This window comes from Kogia breviceps, chromosome 3 (genome assembly GCF_026419965.1).
Source record: "Kogia breviceps isolate mKogBre1 chromosome 3, mKogBre1 haplotype 1, whole genome shotgun sequence".
In the NCBI taxonomy this organism is placed as follows: Eukaryota; Metazoa; Chordata; class Mammalia; order Artiodactyla; family Physeteridae; genus Kogia; species Kogia breviceps.
The window spans coordinates 157109544-157135471 of NC_081312.1; the positions used below are offsets into that span (position 1 = coordinate 157109544).

The 25928-nt window shown below is 57.2% G+C and overlaps 2 protein-coding genes across 16 annotated transcripts in view; one reads left to right on the forward strand and one right to left on the reverse strand.

Moving 5' to 3' along the window:
* Positions 1-12859, forward strand: part of APBA2 (amyloid beta precursor protein binding family A member 2) — a 229487-nt gene extending 216628 nt beyond the window's left edge. For all 6 annotated transcript variants that reach the window (XM_067030092.1, XM_067030091.1, XM_067030095.1 and 3 more), the window contains 4 exons: positions 242-454; positions 1912-2031; positions 8854-8994; positions 11716-12859. In XM_067030092.1, the coding sequence (XP_066886193.1) occupies positions 242-454; positions 1912-2031; positions 8854-8994; positions 11716-11787 (546 nt within the window). In that variant the 3' untranslated portion in view covers positions 11788-12859. The remainder of the gene's footprint in view (positions 1-241; positions 455-1911; positions 2032-8853; positions 8995-11715) is intronic.
* The window catches only part of ENTREP2 (endosomal transmembrane epsin interactor 2), a 424627-nt gene continuing 409799 nt past the window's right edge, over positions 11101-25928 (reverse strand). For 4 of the 10 annotated variants that reach the window (XM_067030100.1, XM_059056495.2, XM_067030102.1 and 1 more), the window contains 4 exons: positions 19874-20092; positions 18119-18193; positions 14714-17052; positions 13793-14618 (listed from right to left, as the gene is read on the reverse strand). In XM_067030100.1, the coding sequence (XP_066886201.1) occupies positions 16730-17052; positions 18119-18193; positions 19874-20092 (617 nt within the window). In that variant the 3' untranslated portion in view covers positions 13793-14618; positions 14714-16729. The other 6 variants (XM_067030099.1, XM_067030105.1, XM_067030097.1 and 3 more) reach the window with 5 other exon arrangements.

The window sequence follows — 25928 nt, forward strand, 5'->3', positions numbered from 1 at the left end:
GGGTCTGTGCTCCTGGTTCCCAGGATGGTTGGGTGGGTCCCAGGAGGGCTTGGGAGCCAGAGCTGGACGAGGCCAGGGAGACAGCAGGCAGGCCGAGAGGAGGTGGCCTCAGTTCTGAGGGCAGGGCAGGCACCTGGCCCGGGTCGGGCTGGTCCTTCCGGGGTGCTGGGCAGAGGCCCAGCCCCTAGCCCCCAGCCCCCATCTCAGGTGGGCCTCTCTTACCCTACCCATTTCCTTGCAGCTGCAGCTGGAGAAGCACAAGGGTGAGATCCTGGGTGTGGTGGTGGTGGAGTCGGGCTGGGGCTCCATCCTGCCCACCGTGATCCTGGCCAACATGATGAACGGAGGGCCGGCTGCCCGCTCGGGGAAGCTGAGCATCGGCGACCAGATCATGTCCATTAACGGCACCAGCCTGGTGGGGCTGCCGCTCGCCACCTGCCAGGGCATCATCAAGGTGGGCACGGGGCCCCACCTCGCTATATCCTCGCTGCTCTGTAATCCCCCCGACCCACCAGAATGCTGAGCCCAGAGAGACCCACCCAGTGACTTTGAACCCAAGACTGTACCATGGCCCTGACATCAGAGAGGGACCTGGGCTGCCCCAGGTGAGGGCCGAGGACCTGTAGGTGTCAGGTGACCAGCTTGTCTTAGTTTGCCTGGGACTTTTCGCTGACAGTCTCACCTGCTGGACAAACAGGGAGGTTGGTTCCCCTGCCTGGATCTGAGCTGGGAGGCTGCTCTCACCGTCTGACCCGTTAAGTCTGCAGGTTCGGGAGGTGCATACCCTCCCTAGGGGGGGTCACGCTGAGGGGACACAAACAGGTGGCCCCTGCTTGTCCGTGAGAGCCCCCCGGGCTGAAGCGTCGGGCAGCCATCCAAGGGGACCTCAGCACGGCGGTGCCTTTGCTCTGTTCAAGGGTCCAGACAGTGGCTCAGCCTACGGGGAACCATCTGTCCTGCGGCTCATTCCCTCCAGCCCTGCTGTGGTCTCGGGGCCAGAGGATGGGCCTCTGTTCCCCCTTGTCACTCAGAGATGAAGGCCCTGTGAGGGGGCTCCTGGACCTGGGGACCCAGTGGGTACTGTGTGGCTAGACAGACAGACAGGCACAGAAGAGGCCTTCATCAGAGGCGCCAGAGGCTTGGCCAGCCGGGACCCTTGCTCTGAGGGCTGCAGCTCCTGGGGCAGTTTCTAACCTGGGCCCTGATGGGGCCGTGTGTGTGTGTGTGTACGCGCACACGTGTGCATATGCACACATGTGCGCAGAGGAGGAGCTCCCTGCTGCTGCAGCCACGTTCAGGCTGGGCCCCTTCCCCTCCCCCCACCCAACCCCAGGACCATGGCCGTGGCATCCACTGTCCTCTGGGGCCTGAGGTCTCCCTTGGCCTGTCTCAACACAGACACCAGAGCCTCCTGCTGACAGATTTCTGCTCTGCCAGCCATACCCTGTCCTCGCCCCACCCCCAGCATGAGAGTCCATCACTGGAGGGTGCCTTGTTTTGAGGAAGGTGCCCCACCATCTTCCCAAATAGGAAGTCCTCCTGCACTCAGCATGGCCAGGGCCCCTCCTGGGCACCGCCAAGGGTGACCTGGTGCCGGCCTCTTGGTTGTGCACAGGGGCGCTCGGAGCCTGGCCTTTCCCCCAGGGCAGCTTTTTCTTCCCAGGTCAAAGGGCACACCAGAGCACAGGGGCCACGGCACGCACTGCCACCTGGGATGCCCAGCACCCCTGCATCCGGTCAGGGTGATGCCTGCATCCACGCAGAGGGACACCAGGGCTGAGAGGGGCCTGCCTGGCTCGGTCCCCCAGCTCCCGGGGCTCTGCCCTGCCACTGGCTCACCCTCCCAGGCCCCTGAGGTTGTCCTCCCAGTGGCATCTGAGACCCACTGGGCCTCCCGTTCCTGTTCTACAGGGTCTGAAGAACCAGACACAGGTGAAGCTCAACATCGTCAGCTGCCCGCCAGTCACCACCGTCCTTATCAAGCGGCCGGACCTCAAGTACCAACTGGGCTTCAGCGTGCAGAACGGCATCGTGAGTCCACTTGGCGCTCGGAAGCCTCCACCGTGCACGTGGAGGGCCTGGTGCAGGGGGCTAGGGGGCAGCTCTCCGTCCCTCCAGAACCACTCCTGTCTGATGGGGCAGGTCCCAGCCAGTGGTCACGGCTGCCAGCAGCCAGGCCAGGCAGGGCGGGCGGGCCAGCGTGTGGTCATGGCACGGGTCCCTCCAGCCCCACCCTTGGCACCCTCGTCCCAGTGGTGGCTGTTCTCTGCAGACCCCTGCTCTGGAGTGGAGAGAGGAGCCCTCCCACCCCTGCAGTTGGGACCCGCAGCCAATGGCAGTGTCAGAGTCACTGTGTGCAAGACACCCACCCACTCATTCATTTGTTCATTCATTCATTCGCTCATTCACTCACCCATTCAGAGCCGTGTGTGAGGTTCCTGAGCTGTGTCAGGTGGGGCCCCAGCCACTGAGAAGGCAGGAGGGCCTCCAGGAGGAGGTGATGCTGGGCTTGAATGAGTGCTGGTCTGGCCAAAAGTCTGTGCCTGTTCCTCAGGCCAGAGTTCTTCCCTCCAGAGTTCCCACCTCTTCTTCGACCTGCGTGAGTTCTGTTTCCTGGGTCGTTTCTCCTGCAAAGGTCCCAGTGGGCAGGGATGTGGCCACGGATGGAGGACAGAAGAGGGAAGGCCGGTCATTTCCAGATTGCTTAAGCCAGCCCAGAGTGCTAAAAAGCCAAGGAAGAGATTATGCGGTGGATGGGGGTGGTGTCAGGTTGAGGGGGAAGATGTGTGTGTCCCTCCACGGTCATAGCGGACACATCGGGAGAACGTTCTAGAAATAGGACTACAAATGAGACAGAATTTCCCCCGTCACTACCTGGTGCAGGAGCGTGGAGAGTTTACACGGGGCTGGGGAGAGTCACAGGACATCTCTGTCCCCTCTGGGTTAGGGCGCACTTGCTGCTGTAACCGATGTTCCCCGGATCTCAGTGGACTGAGAGCTGATCTGTCGTTCGGGTCACAGTCCAACGTGGGCAGGGGCTTCGCGCCACAGGGTCGCTCAGGGGCCCAGGCTCACCCTCCCCCAGGGCGCTCTTTGTCTGACTGGCAGCTGCGGGGAGACGGGGGCGTAGATGTGGCTCTTGCCGTTTCTGTCTACGTCCATCTGGCCAGACAGAGCTCAGTCACATGCCCCACAAACACAGGGCTGGCCGGGAAGGTGGTCCAGCTGGTGCCCAAGACGAAGGAGGAGAGGGTGTGGGTGCATCTGAAGCTGACGTTGGCCATACCTTCCCAGCTGTGTGACACTGGGCAAGTCACTGAAACTTTCTGGGCAGATTGAGAAAATCCATGAAGTATACCGAGACCTCCAAGGAGGGCCCACTGGGCCCAAACTCTGCAGAGAAGAAAGGCCCCTTGGCACCATACCCAAGCACGGGGCCCCAGCCAGGCTGTCTGCACCCGGTCAGAATTTCTTTCCGGAACATGGCATCTGCCCCGGGAGTCGGCCAGTTGGCGGTCCAGCTAGCGCCACCCTGCCCGGCTGCTCTGCACGCAACGTGTGTCCGGGGCCGTGCAGGAGGTTGCCCGGGGTCCCTGCCTGCAGCTGCTATGAGCACCATGTGGATGGGCCTGGGCCCCAGGCCCGGGGAGCAGCTGGGGGGGGGCCTTAGACCTGCCCCTGACACCCTGAGCCACCATGTGGGGCCTGCCTGGGTGCCATCCGCAGGACCTCCCTCCCTGGGGTGGGGACAGGTGGGTGGTAGGGAGGACTGTCGTGGACCGGCAGCCCCTGAGATGGACCCTGCTTGTGTGACCCTGAGGGCTGCCCCTGCCCTGCTGGGCAGCCTTGTGGGCCCCAGCTCTCCCTCCTGCATGGCCCCGGGGAGCTCGCCGTCCAGGTGGGCCTGGTTCGTGGTCTTTGTAAGATGCAGCCCCTGTCCCGCTGCGAGCCTTGCAGGGCGACGGCATGATGCATCAGGGCCACGGCATGATGCATCAGGGCCGGCTTTCCCCTCAAGGCCAGGCTCCGGGGGGGGGGCGGGCAAGGGCTTTGCCTGTTCTTGGGGCCTGATGAGCACCCCTCCGCCACCAAAAAGCAAAATCCTTCCCCTGCAAATACTTCCCTCCAGCCAGTTCATTTTAATCCTCACTACAGCCTAATAAGGAGCATGGGAACTGGTCAGGAAGCTGGGGCACAGAGAGGTTTAGTAACTTGCCCTGGGTCACACAGCTGGGGAGGCCGTGGGGACCGAGGTGGGGAAGGGGGAGGAGGAGACACAAGGAAGGGGTCTCTGCCTAGAGTTTTGTGGGGGCTGAATTGAAGTGAGCAGGAGAGGAAGGGGAGGCAGTGGAGAGGACAAGTGTGGAGAGTGGCCTGAGTGTGGCCTGGCCCTGAGCCTTCCCTCTCAGAGATGGGGGAGAGGAGGCTGGTGGGGGTGCATCCCTGGGGAGGTACAGGAGGGGTCTCTGCGGCGGGGGTGTGCGGGGATGTTCCCAGGTTGGTATGAGTGGCTGGGAGGCTGAGGCCAGGGGGGCTTCCCAGAAGGTTTGGGGGTGTGGGGTTCAGGGTCACAGCAGATCTGGGGTCTGGAACTAGGGAAATAGTACCCCCTGATTCTGAAGGCAGCGTTGCCAGGCTGCCCTTCCCGGGTCACAGGTGTGCACACAGGGGTCCTGGTGCCGCCCACTGCTCGGTGCCTCTGCTGCTGGTCCAGGGTCCGAGTCCCGCGGTGTGTGCGCTTGGGGCCAGCTGTGGACGAGGAGCTGCGTGGCCCCCAGCGCCACCCACCCACCAGCTGGCATCCTGCCTCTGTGAATGGGGGTGCGTGTGCTAGGGGCCAGGAGCCAGGGGCCGTGGTGGCTCCTGGGGGGCTTCCCTGCCCTGAGAGCACCCAGGAGGTGGTGGCTGGAGAGCAGGTGGCGGAACGCCAGGCGGGACGTGGTGTTTGTCAGCCCCGATGCAAACCCGCTGCCTTTTTCTGCCTGATGCCTCCAGAAACGTTGCCTGTGGCAGGTGCCTGCTTAAATGTCTGGGGTGAGCAGTTAGGTGAAGTATGTCCCAGCGCTGGGGCGTCAGGTACATCTGGGTGCTGTCAGGTGAGACGTGAGGGGGAGGGGCCCTCTGCATGGCTGTCAGTGTGCGCACACCGGTACGTGTGTGTGCGTGTGTGTGTGTGCACGCACGCGCTCGGGTGCGTGTGTTTGGGGGCTGTCAGCCTGAGCACTGTCCCCAAGGATCTCAGTGTAGCTTGTCTTTTTTTTTTAAAACAAGAGGCCCTGTGGCTGAGAAGTTGGATTACCTTGTGAAATCTGCCCCTCTCTCCCCCTTTTCTTTTGGCTCCGACTCTCTCCTGGAACATCTGCTTTTCCTGGTTTTATTATTTTTTTTCAATTGTGGTAAAATACAATTAACGTGAAATTTACCATCTCAACCATTTTCCAGCCTGCAGTTCAGCAGCGTTAAGGACGTTGACATTGTTGTAGAACCAATCTCGAGAACTGTTTCCATCAGCAAAACTGAAAGTCTGTTCGCGTGAACACTGACTCCCCACCTCCCGCTCCCCCAGCTCCTGGTGACCAGCCTGCTACTTCCTGCCCCTGTGAAGTTGAATATGACATACTTAGGTACCTTATATGAGTAGAATCATACGGTTTTTGTCCATCTGTGACTGGCCTGTTTCACTCAGCAAAATGTCCTCAAGGTTCATCCACGTCGTAGCATGTGTAGAATGATTTCCTTCCTTTTTAAGGCTGAATCGTGTTCCATTGTGTGGAAACGCTCCATTTTGGTTGTCCATTCCTCCACTGATGGACACTTGGGTTGCTTGTACCTCTTGGTTACTGTGAACTGAGCTGCTGTGAACATGGGCGTGCAGGACTTCTGGTTCTCCAGTCTGTCTAGTTCCATTGCTGCAAGACTTGTAGGCCTGCTGGGGCGTCTGTCTGGGGTGTCAGTCCATCTGTCTGTCAGTTCTAGGAACCGGGAAAGGCCACCACCCGGCCAGCTCTTCCTGCAAACCTGGGGCTTCCGTCTAGAGCCCATGTCTGTGCGTTGGTCTGGTTAGGGAGGACATCCCCTGTCCCCATGCACAGATGAGGACTCAGGAACAGGTAGCTGAAGGGACCTGCCCCAGGCTCCCCTCTGGGCAGTGGCGGGGCAGGCGTTGGCCTGCACGGCTGTCGTGGGGAGCTTGCCCTCTGCCCGTGTTAGATGCTGGAGTGCGCGGTCAGGGTCAGTGGGCGAGGGCACACGTGGACCTGAGACATCTGTGAGCTGTGCAGGGGCTGTCCTGTTTGCATCTAGGGTCTCGGGTGTCAATAACCAAGCCACAGAGGTGCCTACAAGGCCCTGTGGTGGCCAGCCAACCGTCTTTCCTCCCACTGGGACTGCAGGGCCCGCAGAGCCCACAGATCACGTGGGCCCCGCAGATAAGTTCCCCGCGTCCCTGGAAAAGTCTTCGGACCCCTGAGTTAGTCCTGCACAAGCGCTTTTCCCATTTTCAGCTTCATGACACCCAAAGTACAAGGCATTCGTTTGCAGACAGGCCCCAACTGAGCCAGTTAACGCTCCTTCTAAATGGACCTCTCCTCTCTGTTCCCACAACACCAGGGAAGAGATCAGGACGTCCCCAGCTGGGAGACACCAGCGTTCCTCCTGAGAGGTGCACCCTGAGAAATTAGAGCAGCCCAAGGCCCTGGATCCTGGGGGCACGCCTCGTTTAGGAAGGCCTGCCGCCCGCACGCGTGTGTACGTGCATGTGTGTTTATGTGTGCAGGCGTGTGCCCACATGGTCCTCTCCTCAGCACTTTCTGCTCCCCTCCTGCCTCCTCGGCCAGCCTGGACCCCCAGGTTCCAGCCCCTGTCAGGGTCTGAGTCCATCGTCCTGGCAACCCCCTCTTAAGGTGCAAAGCTATTTTCTCCCTCTCCCTGTCCCCTTCCCCTCTTTACCTTCTGTCCCCAAATCTCCACCACGAGGGAAAACGCTACCACTAGGGACTTAGGGAAACAGCGCCTGCTATGGGGTGTCCTAGCTCCCGTCAGGAGCACCTGGACCTTGCCTGACACCCGCCAGGTCTTCCTGAAGCCTGGATCTTCAGAGAGCCAGTTCCTTCCACTGGCCACAAAATGCCCTTAAATCGTCTGGCTGGGGAGTGGAGGGAATAAAAGTTAATCCTTAATACTGACAGGTCAGCAGAGCCTTCACAGCACAGGATGGGTGTTCCCCTTACTGGAAAATCGGTGGTGGGGTCAGCCCGCTTCTCTTCCTCTACCCTGAGTCCGGTCTGGCCCAGGTGCCTGGGGTCCAGGACCGTGGCCCACTCTGCTGTGGGAGTGGCCTTGGGCTGTGACATCAGCCTGCATCTGTGTCTTTCTAGAAGAGAGGGGTCCTGAGGGCTGGGAGGGACCTCGAGGGCTTCAGGCACCGCACTGGGATTTACACACACACACACAAAGTGGATCTGGAAAGACCACAAACCAGATGACAGGTGGGAGTCTGCAGGGGTGACAGGGCCAGCCTGGGGTCAGTGGCTTTCAGCCTATCTCAGCCTTCAGAAGATGCCAGGCCAGTACCGAGGGAGACCACGGGCAGCTGGGGTGGAGGGGGCCTGTCTGGGGGTGGAGAGTCAGCCCCTCCCTAGCCAGTGGAGCAGCCTGACCAGGTCTGGGATGGGAAGGGGCTATGACCCAGGTAGGAGCCCCAGGCAGGGGCGGCGTTCAGCACAGGGCGCAGAGGAGGCCTCGCAGCGTTGAGCCTCGCGGTGGGAAGGAAAGAACACCAAGTCTGGGGGAGGGCTAGCTGTCCTGCCTGCACCTGCACCTCCTGCGGGCAGGCCGACGCTTGACCTTGTAGGATGCTGACCAGAATCATACGAGGACCCCTCGAAAGCCCTAAAAAGCTCCTGGTGGCATTTTGGGGTTGAGGAAACCGTACAGACCAAGGCCTCTGTGGGTACAATGAGGCTGTCAGGTGATGCGGGCTGTCCCCCGGGGCACTCGGGGGACAGGGTCCCACCAGCCTGGGCCTCTCCTCCCACCAGACTCTGGGCTCGTCCTTCCTCATCCTCAAACACGTCAGGTAGAGGGCAGCCTTTAGGCAGGACAGCTGGGATACTGCTGCAAGGGGCCCAGGGTAGAGGTGCCTGGCGGGGGTGGACAGGGGAGACCTCCAGTGTGGGTGTGGTTGCTCTCGGGCAGCCTCGGCCCCAGGGACGCTGCCGTCTGCTCTCGGCTGGGGGTGGATGAGAGGCCTGGCGCCCTGCCTGCTCCCTCCCGCCCCAGCCTCTCCCGCTGCAGTGCTTTCATCCCACCCCCCTCCCGTGGCTCCCACAGGGCCCCGGGGACCCCCCGAGTGCAGCTGCCCCCCCTCCGCTCTCCATGGGCCCTGGGGCTGCTCGCCCTCCCTTCTGTCTGCATGGACCCCACCTTCTGACACCCAGTCTTTAGTGGATCTTACACACACGGGGGCTGTATCATCTCTTTCCATTTGTCGGCTGGTGAAATCACCACCTCCCCGTGACGGGGGAGCAGTGACCGTCTTCACTGGAAAGAGGAGCAGAGCTTTACCTGCACACCTCCCGGCCTCCACACCCCTGACCCAGGAACAGAGGCCCCGGGTAGCTGGGGGGGAGCAGATTCCAACCAGCGAGGGTGGGGGGGGACGGGTCTCCCACAGCCATTTTCAAACACATTCGAAACCATAACCTCCCAGTTGGTGAGTCAGCAGACGGCATGTAGGAGCTTCATCCTGCGCGTGATTAATTCTCCTCCCCGTCTTTGGGGGCTGGAGGCGACTGGCGAGCATGGCGGGGACCCTGTGCTGACCCGACCACCCCCCACCCCCGTGTCGCTTAGATCTGCAGCCTCATGCGCGGGGGCATCGCGGAGCGGGGCGGCGTCCGCGTGGGCCACCGCATCATCGAGATCAACGGGCAGAGCGTGGTGGCCACGGCCCACGAGAAGATCGTCCAGGCGCTGTCCAACTCGGTGGGAGAGGTGAGAGGTCACTGCCCAAAGCCAGAACCGGGCTCTCGGAGCCCAGATGTTTCCATGGCCGACATGTAATCCCCGAGGGCGTATATAAGGTGCTGGGGAAGCACCCCAGAGCAAAGCCTCCCTTCTTGGCAGAGCCTGTCCCTGCAGGGACCTGGGCACATCTGCTGGCTGGCGCGCTCCCACCTGGACCTCCACGAGCCTCCTCCAGGGGCTGCATCAGCTGAGCACGGCTGTGTCTCCCACGGGGGAGCCTGCTGCAGACGGGTTCTGGCATCCCCTCCTCACCCCTGGTGACTGTGGCTGATGGGATGGGGGTGGGCATTCGCAGGCCGGCCCTGCTGTGCTCCCCTCTCCCGCTCTGCTGGCTGTACCCCGCCTCCTTTTCTGCTTCTTTCTGGTATCAGTGTGATGCCATGCCAGCGTGAGGGTGGACGGGGTACAGAGCGGGGAGCTCAGGAGGGAGCAGGGTACCTCAGCGGGGGACATAAGATGCTGGGAGTGGGGGTACCAGCCCAGTGCTGGGAGGAGGTCTCCCCGGTGCGGGGGGTGGGTGTGTAGGTGTGTGGGAAGCGGGGAGTCAGGGTGAATGGGTGAGTGTCTCCCTGGGTGAAGCCTGGGTGACAGCAGCGCTGAGTGGCGGGTGACACAGGACGGCTGTGAAGGCAGGTGCCGGGCGGGGAGTTTCAGTTTGATTCTGAGGGCGGTGGGGACCCAGGCACGGCTTCCGCTTTGGAGGCTGGTGGGGGTAGCAGGGTGCTGCTCCCTGAGGGGCCTTCAGATCATGTCCGGTCAGGACACCTTTCCTGGGGCCACGATGACCCACTCAGTATTTTGTGAAAGTCCCGCGGCCGGGGGAGGAGGCCTGTTTCCCTTCATGGGTGGTGGCAGACAGCGGCTCTCAGGAAGGAGGGGGCCAGGTAGGCACCATTAACTTTCTCTTACAAATGGCTTCCAAGAAAGGAAAATCCAATTGTCCTAAGTAGATGCCTCGAGACAGCCGCCCCGCTGGGGCTATCAGTTGGGCAGGGGAGCTGGGATAGGAGTGGGAGAAATGTGTCCGACTGTCTGGACCTGAGGTGAATGGGTATCAGTCAGGCTGGACCTCAGGCCTGGGGTGTGGAAAGCCATTCAGCCTGGGCGGACCTCGTGCTGGACTGGCTGGTCCTGGGAGATGAGCTTGTCTGCCTGTGTTTTCCATCATCCCTGAGCACATTTGGAAAATGAGTCACCGATCAACTAGACCTGGTGTTTTGCTGGGCCTTGGGGATGGGTTTCAGGTTGAGGAATTAGAATGAGTCTTCTGATGGGAAAAGCCGTTGCAGGCTGATGAAGGAGCAAACATCTAAGTGGATCAGACAGATCCTGGTGTTAGGGGCCAGTGGGGGAGCCTGGGTGACAAGAAAACGCTTCGGCCAGATAAGGCCTGAGAGCGGCTTGCCCGAGGAAGGGCAGGCCCGGGGGGTTGGCTGCACGCCGCTGGGGGTGGCTGCACCTGCGGCCGCCTCTCCCTGGGCGCTGGAGGTCTGCGAGCCCACCGCCTAGACCCATGGTCACCCACAGGGGCCTGAGCACGGCTGGGTCCCGGGCTAGCCTGCGGAGCAGAGTGCTTAAAGGAAGCAGAAGCAGAGCCCGGGGCCCAGGCGGGATTTAGGGTACGTGCCCCCCACGGTTGGCCTCTCCAGGCAGCCGTCTCTGTGCTTTGCTGGCGTACCCAGCCTCTGTGGCGCCAGGGACTGAGGTCAGGCCCCAGAGGCTCATTTGCTAACTGACCCCCAGGGGCTGGGGGGCTCCAGGCCTCCGCCCGCTGCACACGCACTTTGTGTGTGAGCCTCTGGGTCTCACGCCGAGGCAAAGCTTGCCCCTTGCAGTTGCCAAGGAGGCCTGGGCGCCCAGCCTGCCTTCAGCTCGGTGCACAGTCAAAAGTCCAGCTTTTTATGCACCTGGTGTCAGCTTGAGCTGAAGGGAAAACCAGCCCTTGACCGCGTGTAAAACCCTCTAAAGACCTGGACGGGGCTCCCAGGTCACAGTCTGCGCAGTCAGGGTATGCTTTCTAAGCCGCCATCAGGGGTGGTGACCACGGTGTCGACTTGAAAAAAATGCACAACATGAGAGCTGTGTGTTGTTTTATTTGGGGCAAAATGAGGACTGTAGCCCAGGAGACAGCATTTCATATAGCTCTGGGAAGCTGCTCCAAAGAGGCAGGGGGGGAAGGTCAGTATACATGTGATTTTGGTGAAGGGGGAATAAATGTAGTGGAGCACATATTTTTTGCAGAAGGTTCTGCTAGTCTCATGAAGGTTACTGCTAGTCATGAAGAGCAGACGTCACCAGGAAGGATTTCAGTGTTTTTCTAGATATGAGGAGATACGAGAATTGAGCTCAAAAAATTGGCTCCTGAAAATATCTAACTATCTGAAGACCTGTTCTCCCAGTTTTCCCCAGAGCACAGAGGGCCTCATTCCTGATCTCCACCCTGAATCCCTTTCAGGGTGTGTTGAAAGTCAGCAGCTGCAGCGGCACCTGCTTTAGTCCTTGTAGAGGTAGATGGCAAGTGCCCATGACAAGTGCCCATTTGTTGTTGACAGTGCACAGGTCATTCTTCCTCCCCTCTGGATGCTGGTACTTTACACAGGACTTGGGCATCGCTGGTCTCGCATAGGGGGACGGGGGTGGGAGGTGGAGGCACGGAGGGCTGGGTCAGCCCCTCTCTCTCATTGGCAGATCCATATGAAGACCATGCCTGCCGCCATGTTCAGGCTCCTCACAGGCCAGGAGACCCCGTTGTACATCTAGGCTGCCCGCCTGCACCCCAAGGAACAGGAACTGGACCCAGGACGCAACCCCTGAACCCACAGCCCACCTGAGGACACTGGCTCCTCTGAAGGGCATGCCCTCACCACCCACTTTTTTTTGGTGGGGGGACAAAAAGGGGTCTTTATCCAAGGAGAGTCACAGGAACCAGTCTTTGTAGAACAGTCACGTATTTTGCCACATTCTGAATTTTCTCATTGCGACGGACAAGGGTTTGTACGTCCGTGTGGTGTGGAGCCGTGGAGGGCGAACGTGGGTGCCCCCGGATGCGGCTGTGCAGGGAGCCCCTGGAGGACAGTGCGCTCCAGGGGGCAGCAGCGGTGTGCCCCGCCTTCAGCTGGGGCTCGGGTTCCTGCGGGGAGGGTGCCCGACTGCCCTGATGGCTGAGTGTGAACAGGCAGCTCTCAGGATGGGACTGGTCACTGAAGTTGGGGGACACGTGGTTATATTTCCCGAGAAAGGAGACATCCCTGAGTTACATAAATGGTGATATCCACAACCTCAAAACTCCATGCCTATTTAGACAACATCACCATTTTGACTTTCATTTGACAACAAACTGCTCTTCAGACGTTAGGATTTTCCGACGACCCGCGACCACGTCTGCTGCCTGTGCCCACCTGTCCGCTGGCCCCTGGACGCCCCCGGGCAGCCTCCCACACAGGCCGGCGGCCTCATTACAATCTGTCTACACACACGCCTCCACACGTGAGCTCCCCCCTCGGAAACCAGACCCTCCCCGGACACCTAGAGCCTGCTGTCCCTGGGAGCCTGCGCATCCGGGTGCTGTCACCGTGAGCAGTGTTCCAGTGCGTGTAGGTCAAGTGCAGCATAGTCTAGATCCGCCCCGCAGAGCTCAGTGTTCACGATGTCATTTTGTCCGGAAGTCTCTCTCTTTGGCCCAGGCCTTGAAGAATACACTGTGACTTAAGAAGCCTTACCATGCAGTAACTAAGCTCTAGGACCACTGGATGAGGGTGACCTGTGTGTTGCATGCAGCTGACCTTGGGAAGACTCGCTAATACCACTAATAAACCTGAGGTCATGATGGAAAGCTGTCCGTGTGGCTGGTTTGTTGACGAAGTGGCCGCCCAGCTTTCCTCTAACTCCGCCCCTCACAGCCTGGCTCCGGCTCCGGGTGGGGGCCTCCCCGCCAGGTCTGAGGGCTCCAGGCACCATCCCCGCAGGAGACAAGCTCCTGACTAATTGAATAAGGGAGAGTGGGAGGCTCGGGCTTCTCCTGGTTCAGATGGGAATCATCTCTGGGAGAGGTGTGTGCGTGTTTAGAGCAGAAAGCCGACCCACCTATAGCCTGGCTCCTTCCCTGGGACCGCCCTGCAGCCCGTCTCACCTGATAGCAGGACTTGGCAGTGCTCCCATCACTGACTGCGTTCTGTGGTCACCGTCCTCGTCCCGGTGTCCCCTGGCATGGGGAGCTGGGGTGAGCATGGGCTCTGGTCAGAAGCCCTGGGCGGTGTTCCAGCATGTTTTCAAGGGTCATTGGGCAAGCTGGGCCCCTTCTCTGGCCGGGATCTTAGTTCCATGCTGTGAGCCACTAGGCAGGCATGGCCCACACCCTGGGGTGAGAGCTGGAGGGAAGGGGCCTCGGCTCAGGGGGCCCAGGGGTGTGGCCCTGCAGCACCCAGAACGAGGCAGGTGAATGGGCTCCGGAGAGGAAACCTAGGGCTAGCAGATGACGGGGGCAGGTGTCCCGTCACGTGATGCACATTAAAAAAAAAAAAAAATTAAAGAGAGCTTTAAGCCAGGGGCCTACATTCATCCCAGAAGCCGGGGACATGTCCCACAGGGGGACAGCTGTGGGCTGGGGTCCGTCTCCAGAAGGATGTTAGGAAACACAGTCAGGTGCCAGGGGTGGGTTACGCTCCGTGGTCAGTCGCCCGGCCTGAGCCCTCGCTCGGCACCTGGTCACCAGCAGGACACACGGCTCTCGGCATCTGTCTGTCCCGATCAGACCTCAGAGACAGAGGCCAGAAATAGTTTTTATTAAAACACTGATCATTATGAAAATGCCTTGAGGTACATTAAATAAATACAACTTGCCAGTTGTACAAACAGGCTTGAAAGCAATTTCCTATAAATTCTGCCTTAATAGCAGCATCTGTGGATCAATACAGCTGTGGGGGAGAAAACATCCATTCGAAATAAGCTTTCTTTTACGTGGTTTGTTACACGCATTTAACTTGTATCATTGCCACCAGCTGAAGGAGCCCTTAAGTCCTTGTGAAGGATAAGCGGCCCCTGTTTGCCATAGAGTAGGGGTCTGGAGCTCTCCATCCCAGCATCCTTGTGGTCCCTGGGTGGGGGTCTAATGGCAGTGCCAGACAGGCACTGGCCCACTGTGCTGGCCCTCTTTTTGGTGGGGGAGGTCCAGGAGAACACAGGCCCCGGGCCCTGTGCAGGGGGCATCCTGGGCCTCGGCTTCCAGCGCAGCCCGTGGGGACCTACCTGCTGACGAGTTAATGAGAGCGGGGAGACCAGGGCCGAGCGGACGAGGGCGCACCGGTGACGAGGGGGACACTGCCTTTCCCCTTGGCCGTGAGCCGACACAGCCTGGGGCTCAGGGTGCTTGATGCCGGCGCCGCTGGTTCCCAGGTGCCGCCGAGCAGAGTGGGGTTGAAGGTACCCGGGCTGGGGAGTCAGACCCCGGCCCGTTGCCAGGCACCTCTCTCTTCCCGGGACCTTCCCTGGGAGCCAGGAGCCTGGGCCCTGCAGGAGCCGACATGGGCACTCAGAAGGTGCCAGCCCAGCGCTGTAGGACTGGGTACAGTGTGTTCACCCGCAAGATAGAGATGCTGTGAAGACAAACACAAAACTGAGCATGAGAACACGTGTGAGGGCCGAGCACTTGAGAAGGGCGGGCCGCTGGGCTTCGGGCCAGAGCACCTACCTGCACCCAGGTGGAGGCACAGGCTGTGGCAGGTGCTCGGAGGCAGGAGACATGGCCCCCTGCAGGGAGGGGAAGCAAAGGACACAGAGCACCAGGCCAGGCCCCCTGGAGGTCACCCATCCCGCTGCAGAGTAACAATTCTGATGCCCGTGAGGTGGTGGTGGTGGGGGGGTGCGGACACAAGGGCTGGCCTCACTCAAGAGGCAGCCTGTCTGAGACCTGCAGGCTCGGCCCAGGGCCCTGCCGTGTGAGCCCCCAAACCTGACGTGAGCCCCCCACCCAGGTGAGAACCCCTGCAGCCTGCTGAGCTCTGGTTGCTGCCGCAGAGACGCCTTGATGCAGAGGCCAGAGCGCTGGGGCCATCCACGCTTTGCTGGGAGGCCCCTTGGAAAAACCATCAATTTACTTGACCTGCAGAGAGATTTACTTTTGGGGACTTCAAAAGCCCTCAGTTGAGAAAGAGTAGAGATTTCCCGTTTTATAGTCTGGATAAAGTGCTCATAACTTCTCCTCTGCGATGTCTCGAGGGGAAAAGTTCTGGCTATCATCACAGGGCCTGATTTATATATTGGTCCAGCTCTCACCTCTGGACGGCAGTGACCAATGATAACAGGGAAGCAAAGCGTTGGCAGCTGGTGGGCACCGCGGGCTACCTACCTTGGTGTCAACGGGCTCCTCGGGGTGTCTGGGCTGGAAACACCCCTGCGAGACCCGTCCCTGCTCCCCCCACACACCCCAGCACACTGGCTACAGGGGGTGGCACAGCCCTTGGCTGCTGGACACCCGGCAGCGCTGGGCACCCTCCCAGCCCGCCCCCGGCACTCCCTGTGTTGGGCCGTGGGCTCTTGGTTGAGAACTGTGGTCTCCAGCTGCTTGTCCCACGTAGGAGCCGCCAGCCACAGTCCAGGATGGCACAGGTATCCCCATGGCTGCAGAAAGTCCTTGAGGACAGCGCTGCTCCAGGACCCTGGTTGGGAAGCAGCTGCTGCTGAGGTCGCCAGAACAGGGCGGCCCGGGGGGCCAAGAAGGTCCAGGGCGCCCAAGCTGCTGTGGCCGAGGAGGCTTCTGCGCGCCCAGCTCGAGGTGGGGGTGGTGGTTCACGGAAAGGAGCGGTTGACAGGCGGCATCTTCCAAAGCAGATGTGGCTGCTGCTGCCCGGCTGGGGAAGGGGCTGCTCTGGGTCATCAGAGATCCCTTGAGGCCAGTCTGGTGAGGGCAGATGTGGGAGAACCCCGGGGGCTCGCCATAGGGGCTTATTGTTACGGGGCAAATAACCACTCAAAGTGCTCTGTGCTGAGCCCATTAAAGAGACAGTGGAGAGACAGCCAGAGAGAAAGCTGGGAAAATGCCCTGGGGCGGGGAGAGGCAGGGAGGGGTTGTCCGGGAGACAAGGTGCCGGGGTGGGGGTGTGGGGGTGGGGTTTGTCCCTCAAAGCCCCTTGCCACAGGGTGGCTGGGCCCCCCTGGGGAGTCCCTCATTGTATGTTTGTTCACAGGGTGGCCCTGTTGCCCTGCGGGCATAAGGCTGGACCCCGGCTGCCATCTGGGCTAGAATGACTTATTTTCTTAAAAATCAGCCTCTGAGAAAGGGTTGATCATTGATTCAAACCGCAAGGGGAAATGGGCTCATTGCCTGATGGACTCCTCCACCCCTTTAAACACTAAACTAAATCGGGGGGTGGGGACTGGGGTGCGGGAGAATCTTGCTCTTCCATGGCCCCGATTGTGAAGCTACTTCAGTTTCTTTAGCTACATGTGTGTCCCCTGCCACTGGATCGCTCTCATGTGGCTAGTTCAAGGTGCCACCTGCCTGATAACAGGGAAGAATTCACAATGGACACGAGAGAGGCATCCACTGTATCACTGGGACGGGTAGGAAGTGTCAGCCCCCAGAAAACAGCCGACGGCCTCTGCCGCTTGAGCCACCCGGGCAGCAGCCTCTCCCCACAGGCCCGGCGTCCCCGGCAGGGACTCTGGCACCAGGTCTGTCCATGTCCACATCCAGATGGAGGTGCTTTCACAGCTGGTCCAGGACACGGGCGCTGAGGACGGCCTCCTCCACGTGGCACTCCTCGGAGGGGATGGCCGAGCGAGCGGAGCCCACCACGTGCCTTACCTCCACGGGAAGGGAGCAGCTCGAGTGTTCCAAGAACTTAGCCACCAAAACCCTGGCGTCCGCGTAGGCCTTGCTGTCCACTAAGGAGTGCGGCCGCTCTTTGGAGACTGTCTGTAAGGCCTCTGGCTTTAACCGCTGGTCCGTTTTCCAGGCATCTGGTTCCCTGGGGGGTGAAAGCTGGGGCCGACAGGCACAGGCAACCATGACAGGGTGAGACAAGGAAGCTGAAAACCAAGGGAAAATGCACAGTCTGAAAACACCCGACACAAAACAGAAGGCAGCCGTCCACTAAATTCTCTGAAAAGCAGACACAGGGATGCTTGGGACAAGCTTTCCACTGGGATTTCTGTGTTCCCCAGCTGGCCCTTGCTTCGCATGTCCCCTGGCATGGCCTGGCCCCTCGCAGCCCTGAGTTCAGCCTGCAGTAACCTCGAGGGGCCTCAGCCTCCTGGAGCCGAGGGCTGGAGATGGGAGGGCGAGAATCGAAGCCGGCCAGCAAGAGAAGGGCAGGGCGGGGCAGGGGTCTCCATTCTGTGTGCCTCTCTGCTGGAATTCCTGAGCTCGCAGGGGGGCTGCCCCTTCTCAGCCTTCCCCAGCTCAGTGACCTTCGCCCTTGTGGGTTGGGTGGCATTTGGAGACACGTCTGCCTTAAGAGCAGAGCTGGGGGTGGCAGAGGGGCAACGAGAGCCCCCTCCCCACGTCAAGGGCAGAGACAGCAGCCACCTCTCACGAGGCAGCCGAGTCGCCCGAAGCCCAGGGCCTTGTGGTCAATGCTCCCCAGGCCAAGGGCCGGGAAATGGCACCAGCTACCAGCGGGCCTCGGCCGCTCCAGATGACCCTCCAGAGAAAGCAGCTCTGGGCAGTCAGCTGTGACCAGCTCGCCAAGGACCAGATTAAGACCTGGCTTGCTCAATCTACGTTTCAAGTCACACAGGAAACACGTTCTGGGTGGTCTGGGGTATTTCTGGTAGCAGCGAGCAAGCCTGGCAATTAAGCATGTGAAACTGTATGAGATTCACACGGGCCCGTCTCCCCTCCAAAGAGAACCTCATAAATACAGTGACACAAGCAGCCGTGTGCTGTTAAATCAGCTGTAGCCTCTAATACATCTGCCAAGACAGCAGGGGAGGGAGGGCAGGCCCATCTTCCAAAGCCCAGAGATTTGGGGCATCGCATGCCTGGGTGACTCTGGGAGGGGCTATGTTTAGACACAAGGCAGCCGAGGACCTCTGGTCACCCCTGCCCCCCACACGGTGGTTATCAAAGGGTTTCAGAGAAAGAGAGTCTCACCGGTTTCCCGTGCAGCCCGGGACAGTCCTGCTTCAAGATCCTGGCTGCAGGATGGGGTGTGTGACGAGCCATCGCCTTAACCAGAAAGAGAATTCAGTTAACACACAGCCGGGGAAAAGGAACTCCCGATAACACCGTAGTAGCCCTCCTGAGGATAAGCAATGGATTTCAGATGCAAGAGCAGCAGAAGAAAACTCCTGAATTTCAGCCAGCCGGCGCCCAGGTGGCTCCCACCCGGGGCAGGTGGCATCCCCAGGGCCCGTCACTTCCTCAGCGTGGCCCGGGCACAGGGTAGCAGGCCGGTGCCACTGACAAACCCACAGTCGCTCATCCCAATCCCCATCTGCATCTGGGGCTCTGGCCCCCTGGGAGACATATATGCACAACAGTAACTGTCAGGCAGCCAAGAGGAGGCTGAGGCGACAGGGCGGTGAGAAGGATGCAGGGGTGACGACTTGTAATCAAGCCACCGCTGCTCTGCAAGTCCATCCCTAACCTGTCAGGGTTTGCGGAGCATGAACTTCACTGGGTGGGGGTGTGTGCAGTCATCCGCGGGCCCCGTTCAGGGAGCGTTGGCCCTAACAGGGCGAGAGACATCTGAACCCTGAGTACACCAGCCGAGGGTCATCTCCAGGAGAAGGTTCTGGCAGAGGCGTCTCTGTGTGAGTTGGCAGAGGCGGGCGCAGGAGGGCAGGGAGAGGGATGCGGACCAAAGAGCTGCAGAAGCAAAGCCCAGCACTTCCCAGCAGGGCACCTCCGGGCAGCTGCCTGTTGAGTGTTGCTGGCTCCTCACAGGGACATGGTTCTGGGGCAGGACGGGATCTAGTCTCCTTGGGGTCCAGCTGGACAAGACCCTGACCAGTCCAGGCACCACTGGCCTCCTCCAGGTTCCTTCACTTGTGCTGTATGGACAAGTCCACAGGGCGATGGCATTGTGGCCAAGGGCTCACCGGCCTTTACTGGCACAGACCCCGCCATCCTCCTACTCAAAAATAGCAACCCGGGTGGAGATGGGGGTCCTCCTACTTCAGGACGTACAGGACCCCTTGGGGGGCTGGTTGAAGTGCAGATTCCTGGGCTGCCGGGCGCAGGACTCTGGTGCCAGGTCCCCCAGCCTGGGAGGGCACTGGCCATTCTGACGTCATGTGGGCGACCCTGACGTAGCTCTGGGCCACACGCTGAGTGTGGCCCAGGGCGCCCGTGAAGTGCTGTCGAGAACACACCTGTGTCTGCCCTGGGCGGCATCGGCTGGTGGACACCCACCTCCGCAGCGCTGTCACTGAGATGCAGCCACACCTTGCGTGGCGCTGGGTCCCACCAGACCGCTCAGCAGACACTGGCACTTCCCACAGGTGTGTTACCCAGGCTGGTCCTGGGGGCAGAGCCACCCCGGCTGACAGACAGACACAGACTGTGGGCCCTGCCTGACCCTAGGACCTTCTCGTGCCCCAGAGCTGGTGTGCAGCCCACAGGCTAACGTCAGGGCTGGCGGACCCTCCTGGAGGGCTGTCATCACCCCAAACCTTTCCTCCTCCCTCCAGCCTCCCTGGCCAGAGCAGCAAGCCTGGTGGGAGCACAGCAGGGGCCCCAGACTGTCCGCCCCCCTTACAGGCTCTGGACTTCGAGACCACATTCCCCGTGTGGCCCTGAGGCAGGGCCCAGGGCTGGACTCCACTCCCAGGGGGCACCGAGGCCTGCAGTGTCCGGGCAGACCCAGGCACGCCCTGGGGACACAGGGGGCTGGGCCAGCTGTACCTGCCGCCCTGGATGCGCACGAGGTGGGGTCGCTGGTGGAGCGGGCCACGCGCCTGGGACCTGGCCGTGCCCGCGCGCCCTGGCGGGGGCCCTCAGGAGATGTGCAGCGTGGGTGTGGGGCGGGCAGCAGGGTGCCCGTGGGGCCATCGGAGGGTGGGCGGCTCAGGCCCGGCACGGCAGTGCCCTCGAGGGCCAGCAGGCTGGAGCTGTCGGCCGGAGCTGCAAGGCAAAGGACCCGGCGTTAGCGCTGGTGCTGGGCAACTACCAAGCCGCCCCCATGAGGGACGGCGCCGCCCACGTGCCCATCCGCCACCCGGGGTCCTCCCAGGGGGTGGGGGAAGCCCACCCTCCAAACTCCAAACCTGGACAAACCCTGTCATCTTGCGGGCATGGAAATCCTGCCCAGGCTGATTGTGTAGAAAGGATGGGGGAACCAGACGATCCCCCAAGAATCATTCCAGGAGGGGTATGGGTCTCCATGAGAGACTCCAAGTCAGAAACCAGCTGCATCTCCCATCCAGGGCATCCCCTGGGGGGTCTGAAGTACGGGAAGGTGGGGGTCACGTGCTCAATGGGCAGGGCCCATGCAGAGAGAGGATGGGGCTCTGAGGGACCCCAGGGCACCCCAGCCAGGTGCCAGTGCCCATTCCACGCAGGGGATGCAGCTTGGGCCCAGAGTGCAGCCCCTCGTCAGGCAGGTGGGGTAGCCCAGCCCTCTGAGAACAAACCCCCCTGCAACTGTGCCAGAATGCATATCCTCAGTCCAGCCCTGCCCGGCTCTGAGGGTGGGCCCGGCCATCAGGATATGAACAAGCCCCAGGGGATTCTGATGCCCCGAGTGTGAGAACCGCTGCTCTGGACCGGTCATGTCATGCTGCTTACGCTGGGCTTTACCCCTTGCTTCTCCGCAGGTGGCCCCTGGGGTGGAGGCTGGACCAGAATCTGTCTAAACAGGGTCCCCAGTGGACCTGTATGCACATCAGGGCTTGACGAGCGCTGCCCTCTAACCTCTTCTCTCCCATCACCAGACCACCCCAGGGCGCCCCTCCCTAAGGCTCCTCACTGCCCCCCTCCTCCCACTGAAGTAGATGTTCAAGGCGAGTGGCCCTCCTGGGGAACACAGGGTAAGAACCACAGCAGCCTGAACTCTTACAGTGGGGGAGGCTTTGAGATCTGCTCCTTTCTCCCCTTCCTGTGGGTCTTGGGGGAACTTCTCTGCTCCCAGGGGCCCTGCGAGCCCCACATCTGTGCACATGTCCTGTGCCCAAGGCCCACACGGTCACGCCTAGCCCACAGCCGAGGAAACTCTGCTGAGAGAGGGCGGGGAAGAAGGTGGCAGGTCACCGAGTGGGAGCTGGCGGAAAGCGGACCCATTCCGGAGCACACGTGTTCGGCGCCCCCCTATCACCCACTGTCTGCCGCTGCCCTCCTGAGAGATGCTTTGAGACCATCAGTCCCATGAGTCCACCTGGAACAACAAAGATGAGCCAGACCTCACGTATCACATACAAAAAAAAAAAAAAAAAATTCTTCAGGACGATTAATCCTTTTCTTCTTTAAGATACCATAAGAGTAGAAGAAAATATGGAAGAATAAATCTACTGCATTGAGGGGGAGAAAGACTTTGTAAACATGATAGAAACCATAAAGGAAAAGCTTGATAAATTTGACAATAGCAACAAAAACATGGTAAACTTGTGTACAGCAAAGGCCTCATTAACAGGCTTCGAGAAGCAAAGCCTGAACTGGGGAAGCAAACCTGCCATAAATAGAAAAAGAGTCACTCTTACACATTTTCTCACTTCTCTATTTAACAAATATTTTTCTCATAAACCAAAAAAAACAAAACAAAAAAACCCCCACTGCAACAGAAATAAATGGACCCAAAACAGACCTACAAGTTGATGATAAACATGTAAAAAGGTGCAGAAACTCAATCCTATGTGTGTGTCAAGTTCACCTACAAGGATGGTAAAGGTCCCCAGGAGTGACAATGTCTTGGGGTGTCACAAACACTCTTGGCGGGAACATAAACTCATAATAAAACCCTTCCAGGACATAGTGTAGTCAATACATCCAAGTCTAAAATACACATTCCCCTGGACTCAGCAATTTCCTTCACTGGAATTTATCCCAAGGAAGTAATTGGGCAAGTGCTCAAGAGCAAATGTATAAATGTAGAAAAGAAAAAATAGTTTCCTGTCTCCTTAGAAAACTTCAAACCTAGACATTGTCATTATTAACACTCTCAAAATCTTTTCAAAAATTACCCAGCAAGTATATTAAAAGTCTTTTTTTTTTTTTTTTTTTTTTGCGGTACGCGGGCCTCTCACTGTTGTGGCCTCTCCTGCTGCAGAGCACAGGCTCCGGACGTGCAGGCGCAGCGGCCATGGCTCACGGGCCCAGCTGCTCCGCGGCATGTGGGGTCCTCCCGGACCGGGGCACAAACTCTCATCCCCTGCATCGGCAGGCGGACTCTCAACCACCGAGCCACCAAGGAAGCCCCTGAAAGTATTTTGAATAATATTCATTCCTTCATATTCTTTTTGATCCCAATTCCCCCTCTCTCTCTTTTACAGCTTTACTGAGGTATAATTGATATGCAAAACACCTGTGCCTATTTACTGTATATAATTTGATGAGACTGGACATATGTACACACCCTTGATCCCAAGTTTCTTTGTTTTTTTAATTTAATTTTTTTTTTTTTTTTTTTGGCTGCATTGGGTCTTCATTGTGGTGTGTGGGCTTTTTCTAGTTATGCTGACTTGCGGCTACTCGTCATTGCGGTGCGCGGGCTTCTCATTGGTGGCTTCTCGTTGCAGAGCACCGGCTCTAGGTGCATGGGCTTCAGTAGTTGTGGTGCACGGGCTTAGTTGCTCTGCGGCACGTGGGATCTTCCTGGACCAGGGATCACACCATGTCCCCTGCATTGGCAGGTGGATTCTTAACCACTGCTCCACCAGGGAAGTCCCCTAAGTTTCTTAATGTCAGTGAAAATCCAGTGGTTGAGTTCCTCAAGGAAATGCAGAGTCATGAGTGACAAATGTGACCTAGCTCTGAATTTATGTAATTAATTAATAGAAACCTTATGAAATTAGAACAGCATTACAGGAAAGGCTTATGGCCCAAGTTTGGTCACTCTCATTTCTGCATACCCTCCCCTCCAGGGTTGTGTCATGTGCCTACATTTATATAAATGTCATAATCGTGGTGGACCTCCAGGGTTTTACCTAACGGATCGAAAACATTTTTCCTAATAATGTGTAGTGATATATTCAGCTTGTGTAACACATTTTCCTGAACTCTTATTAATGGACTTCATTGTCCCCCTCAGTTTTTACTGTTATGGAAAAGACAACAATTTATCTGCATGCTTAGTTTTTCTTTTTCTGCATTACTCCCCGGGGGTGATTCTAGAAGTATGAGCACATCTAATGGCATAAATATTTTCATGGCTCTGCATCCTAAATGCTTTGCCAAAGCAGTGGGCTGACTTACAAGTCCCCAGTTAGGGCACCCATGTCCTCATCACTATTTTGTTATTTTAACAAATAGCAAAACAATATTGTTTAAAAAAACAATAACAGAATCTCAAAAAAAACAAAAAAAATTCTAGAGCTAATAAGTGCACTCAGCAAGGCTGCAGGATTCAAGGGGAATACATGAGTGAATCCCCTCCGATTGATTCAGAGTCAGTCCCATGTACTGACGATGAACATGCAGAAACCAAAGGTATAAACCCAGTGCCATCAACAGCTGCTCCAGAGAAAAATGAAACACGAAACACACACAGTAAGGAAAGCTGCCCAGGATCTGTATGCTGAAAATGATACCGTGAAACCAAAGCTCGAAAACCATGGAGACAGACTGTGTTCATGCCTCGGAAGACTCAGCTTTAGAAAGATGGCGATTCTCTAAAATATGGCACAAATGAACTTATCTATGAAACAGAAACAGACTCACAGACATAGAGAACAGACTTGTGGTTGACAAGTGGGAGGGGGAGGGGAGAGGGATGGACTGGGAGTTTGGGATTAGCAGATGCAAACTAGTACATATAGGATGGATAAACAACAAGGTCCTACAGTATAGCACAGGGAACTATATTCAGTATCCTGTGATAAACCATAATGGAAAAGAATATGAAAAGAATATATATGTATAACTGAGTCACTTTGCTGTACAGCAGCAATCAACATGGCATTGTAAATCAACTCTACTTCAATAAAAAAAAAGAAAGATGCTGATTCTATCCAAATAGCTGTACAGGTTTAATTCCTGTCAAGATCCCAGCAAGGGAGACTTCCCTGGCAGTCCAGTGGTTAAGACTCCATGTTTCCAATGCGGGGGCCATGGGTTCGATCCCTGGTCAGGGAACTAAAATCCCACCTGCCGTGTGGCCAAAAAAATGATAAAAAAATAAATTAAAGAAATGAAACACAGGGCTTCCCTGGTGGCGTAGTGGTTGGGAGTCCGCGTGCTGATGCAGGGGACACGGGTTTGTGCCCTGGTCCAGGAGGATCCCACATACCGCAGAGTGGCTGGGCCCGTGAGCCATGGCCGCTGGGCCTGCGTGTCTGGAGCCTGTGCTCTGCAACGGGAGAGGCCTTAGCGGTGATAGGTCCACAAACCGCAAAAAAAAAAAAAAGAAACACAAATACATGGACGCTAAACAGAGTGCTACTAAGTAACCAAGAGATCCCTGAAGAAATAAAAAAATACACAGAAACAAATGACAACAAAAACACAATGACCCAAACTCTATGGGATGCAGCAAAAGCAATTCTAAGAGGGAAGTTTATAGCAATTCAATCTCATCTCAAGAAACAAGAAAAATCTTAAATAAACAATCTAACCCTACACCTAAAGCAACTAGAGAAAGAAGAACAAAAAAAACCCCAAGTCAGTAGAAAGAAAGAAATCATAAAGATCAGAGCAGAAATAAATGAAATAGAAACAAAGAAAACAATAGCAAAGATCAATAAAACTAAAAGCTGGTTCTTTGAGAAGATAAACAAAATTGATAAACCCTTAGCCAGACTCATCAAGAAAAAAAGGGAGAGGATGCAAATCAATAAAATTACAAATGAAAAAGGAGAAATCAAAACTGACACTGCAGAAATACGAAGGATTATAAGAGACTACTACAAACAACTATATGCCAATAAAATGGACAACCATGAAGAAATGGACAAATTCTTGGAAAGGTACAATTTTCCAAGACTGAACCAGGAAGAATTAGAAAATATAAACACACCTCTCACAAGTAATGAAGTTGAAACTGTAATTAAAAATCTTCCAACAAACAAAAGCCCAGGACCAGATGGCTTCACAGGCGAATTTTATCACACATTTAGAGAAGAGCTAACACCCATCCTTCTCAAACTCTTCCAAAAAATTGCAGAGGGAGGAACACTCCCAAATTTGTTCTACAAAGCCACCATCACCCTGATACCAAACCAGAAAAAGATATCACAAAAAAAGAAAATTATAGACCAATATCACTGATGAACATAGATGCAAAATTCCTGAACAAAATATTAGCAAACAGAATCCAACAACATATTAAAAGGATCATACACCACGATCAAGTGGGATTTTTGCCAGGAATGCAGGGATTTTTCAATATAGGCAAATCAGTCAATATGATACACAGTATTAACAAATTAAGGAATAAAAACCATATGATCATCTCAACAGATGCAGAAAAAGCTTTTGACAAAATTCAACACCCATTTATCTCCAGAAAATGGGCATAGAGGGAACCTACCTCAACTTAATAGAGGCCATATATGACAAATCCACAGCAAACATCATACTCAATGGTGAAAAACTGAAAGCATTTTCATTAAGATCAGGAACAAGACAAGGATGTCCACTCTTGCTGCTCTTATTCAACATAGTTTTGGAAGTCCTAGCCATGGCAATCAGAGAAGAAACAGAAATAAAAGGAATACAAATTGGAAAAGAAGAAGTAAAACTGTCACTGTTTGCAGATGACATGATACTATACATAGAGTATCCTAAAGATGCTACCACAAAACTATTAGAA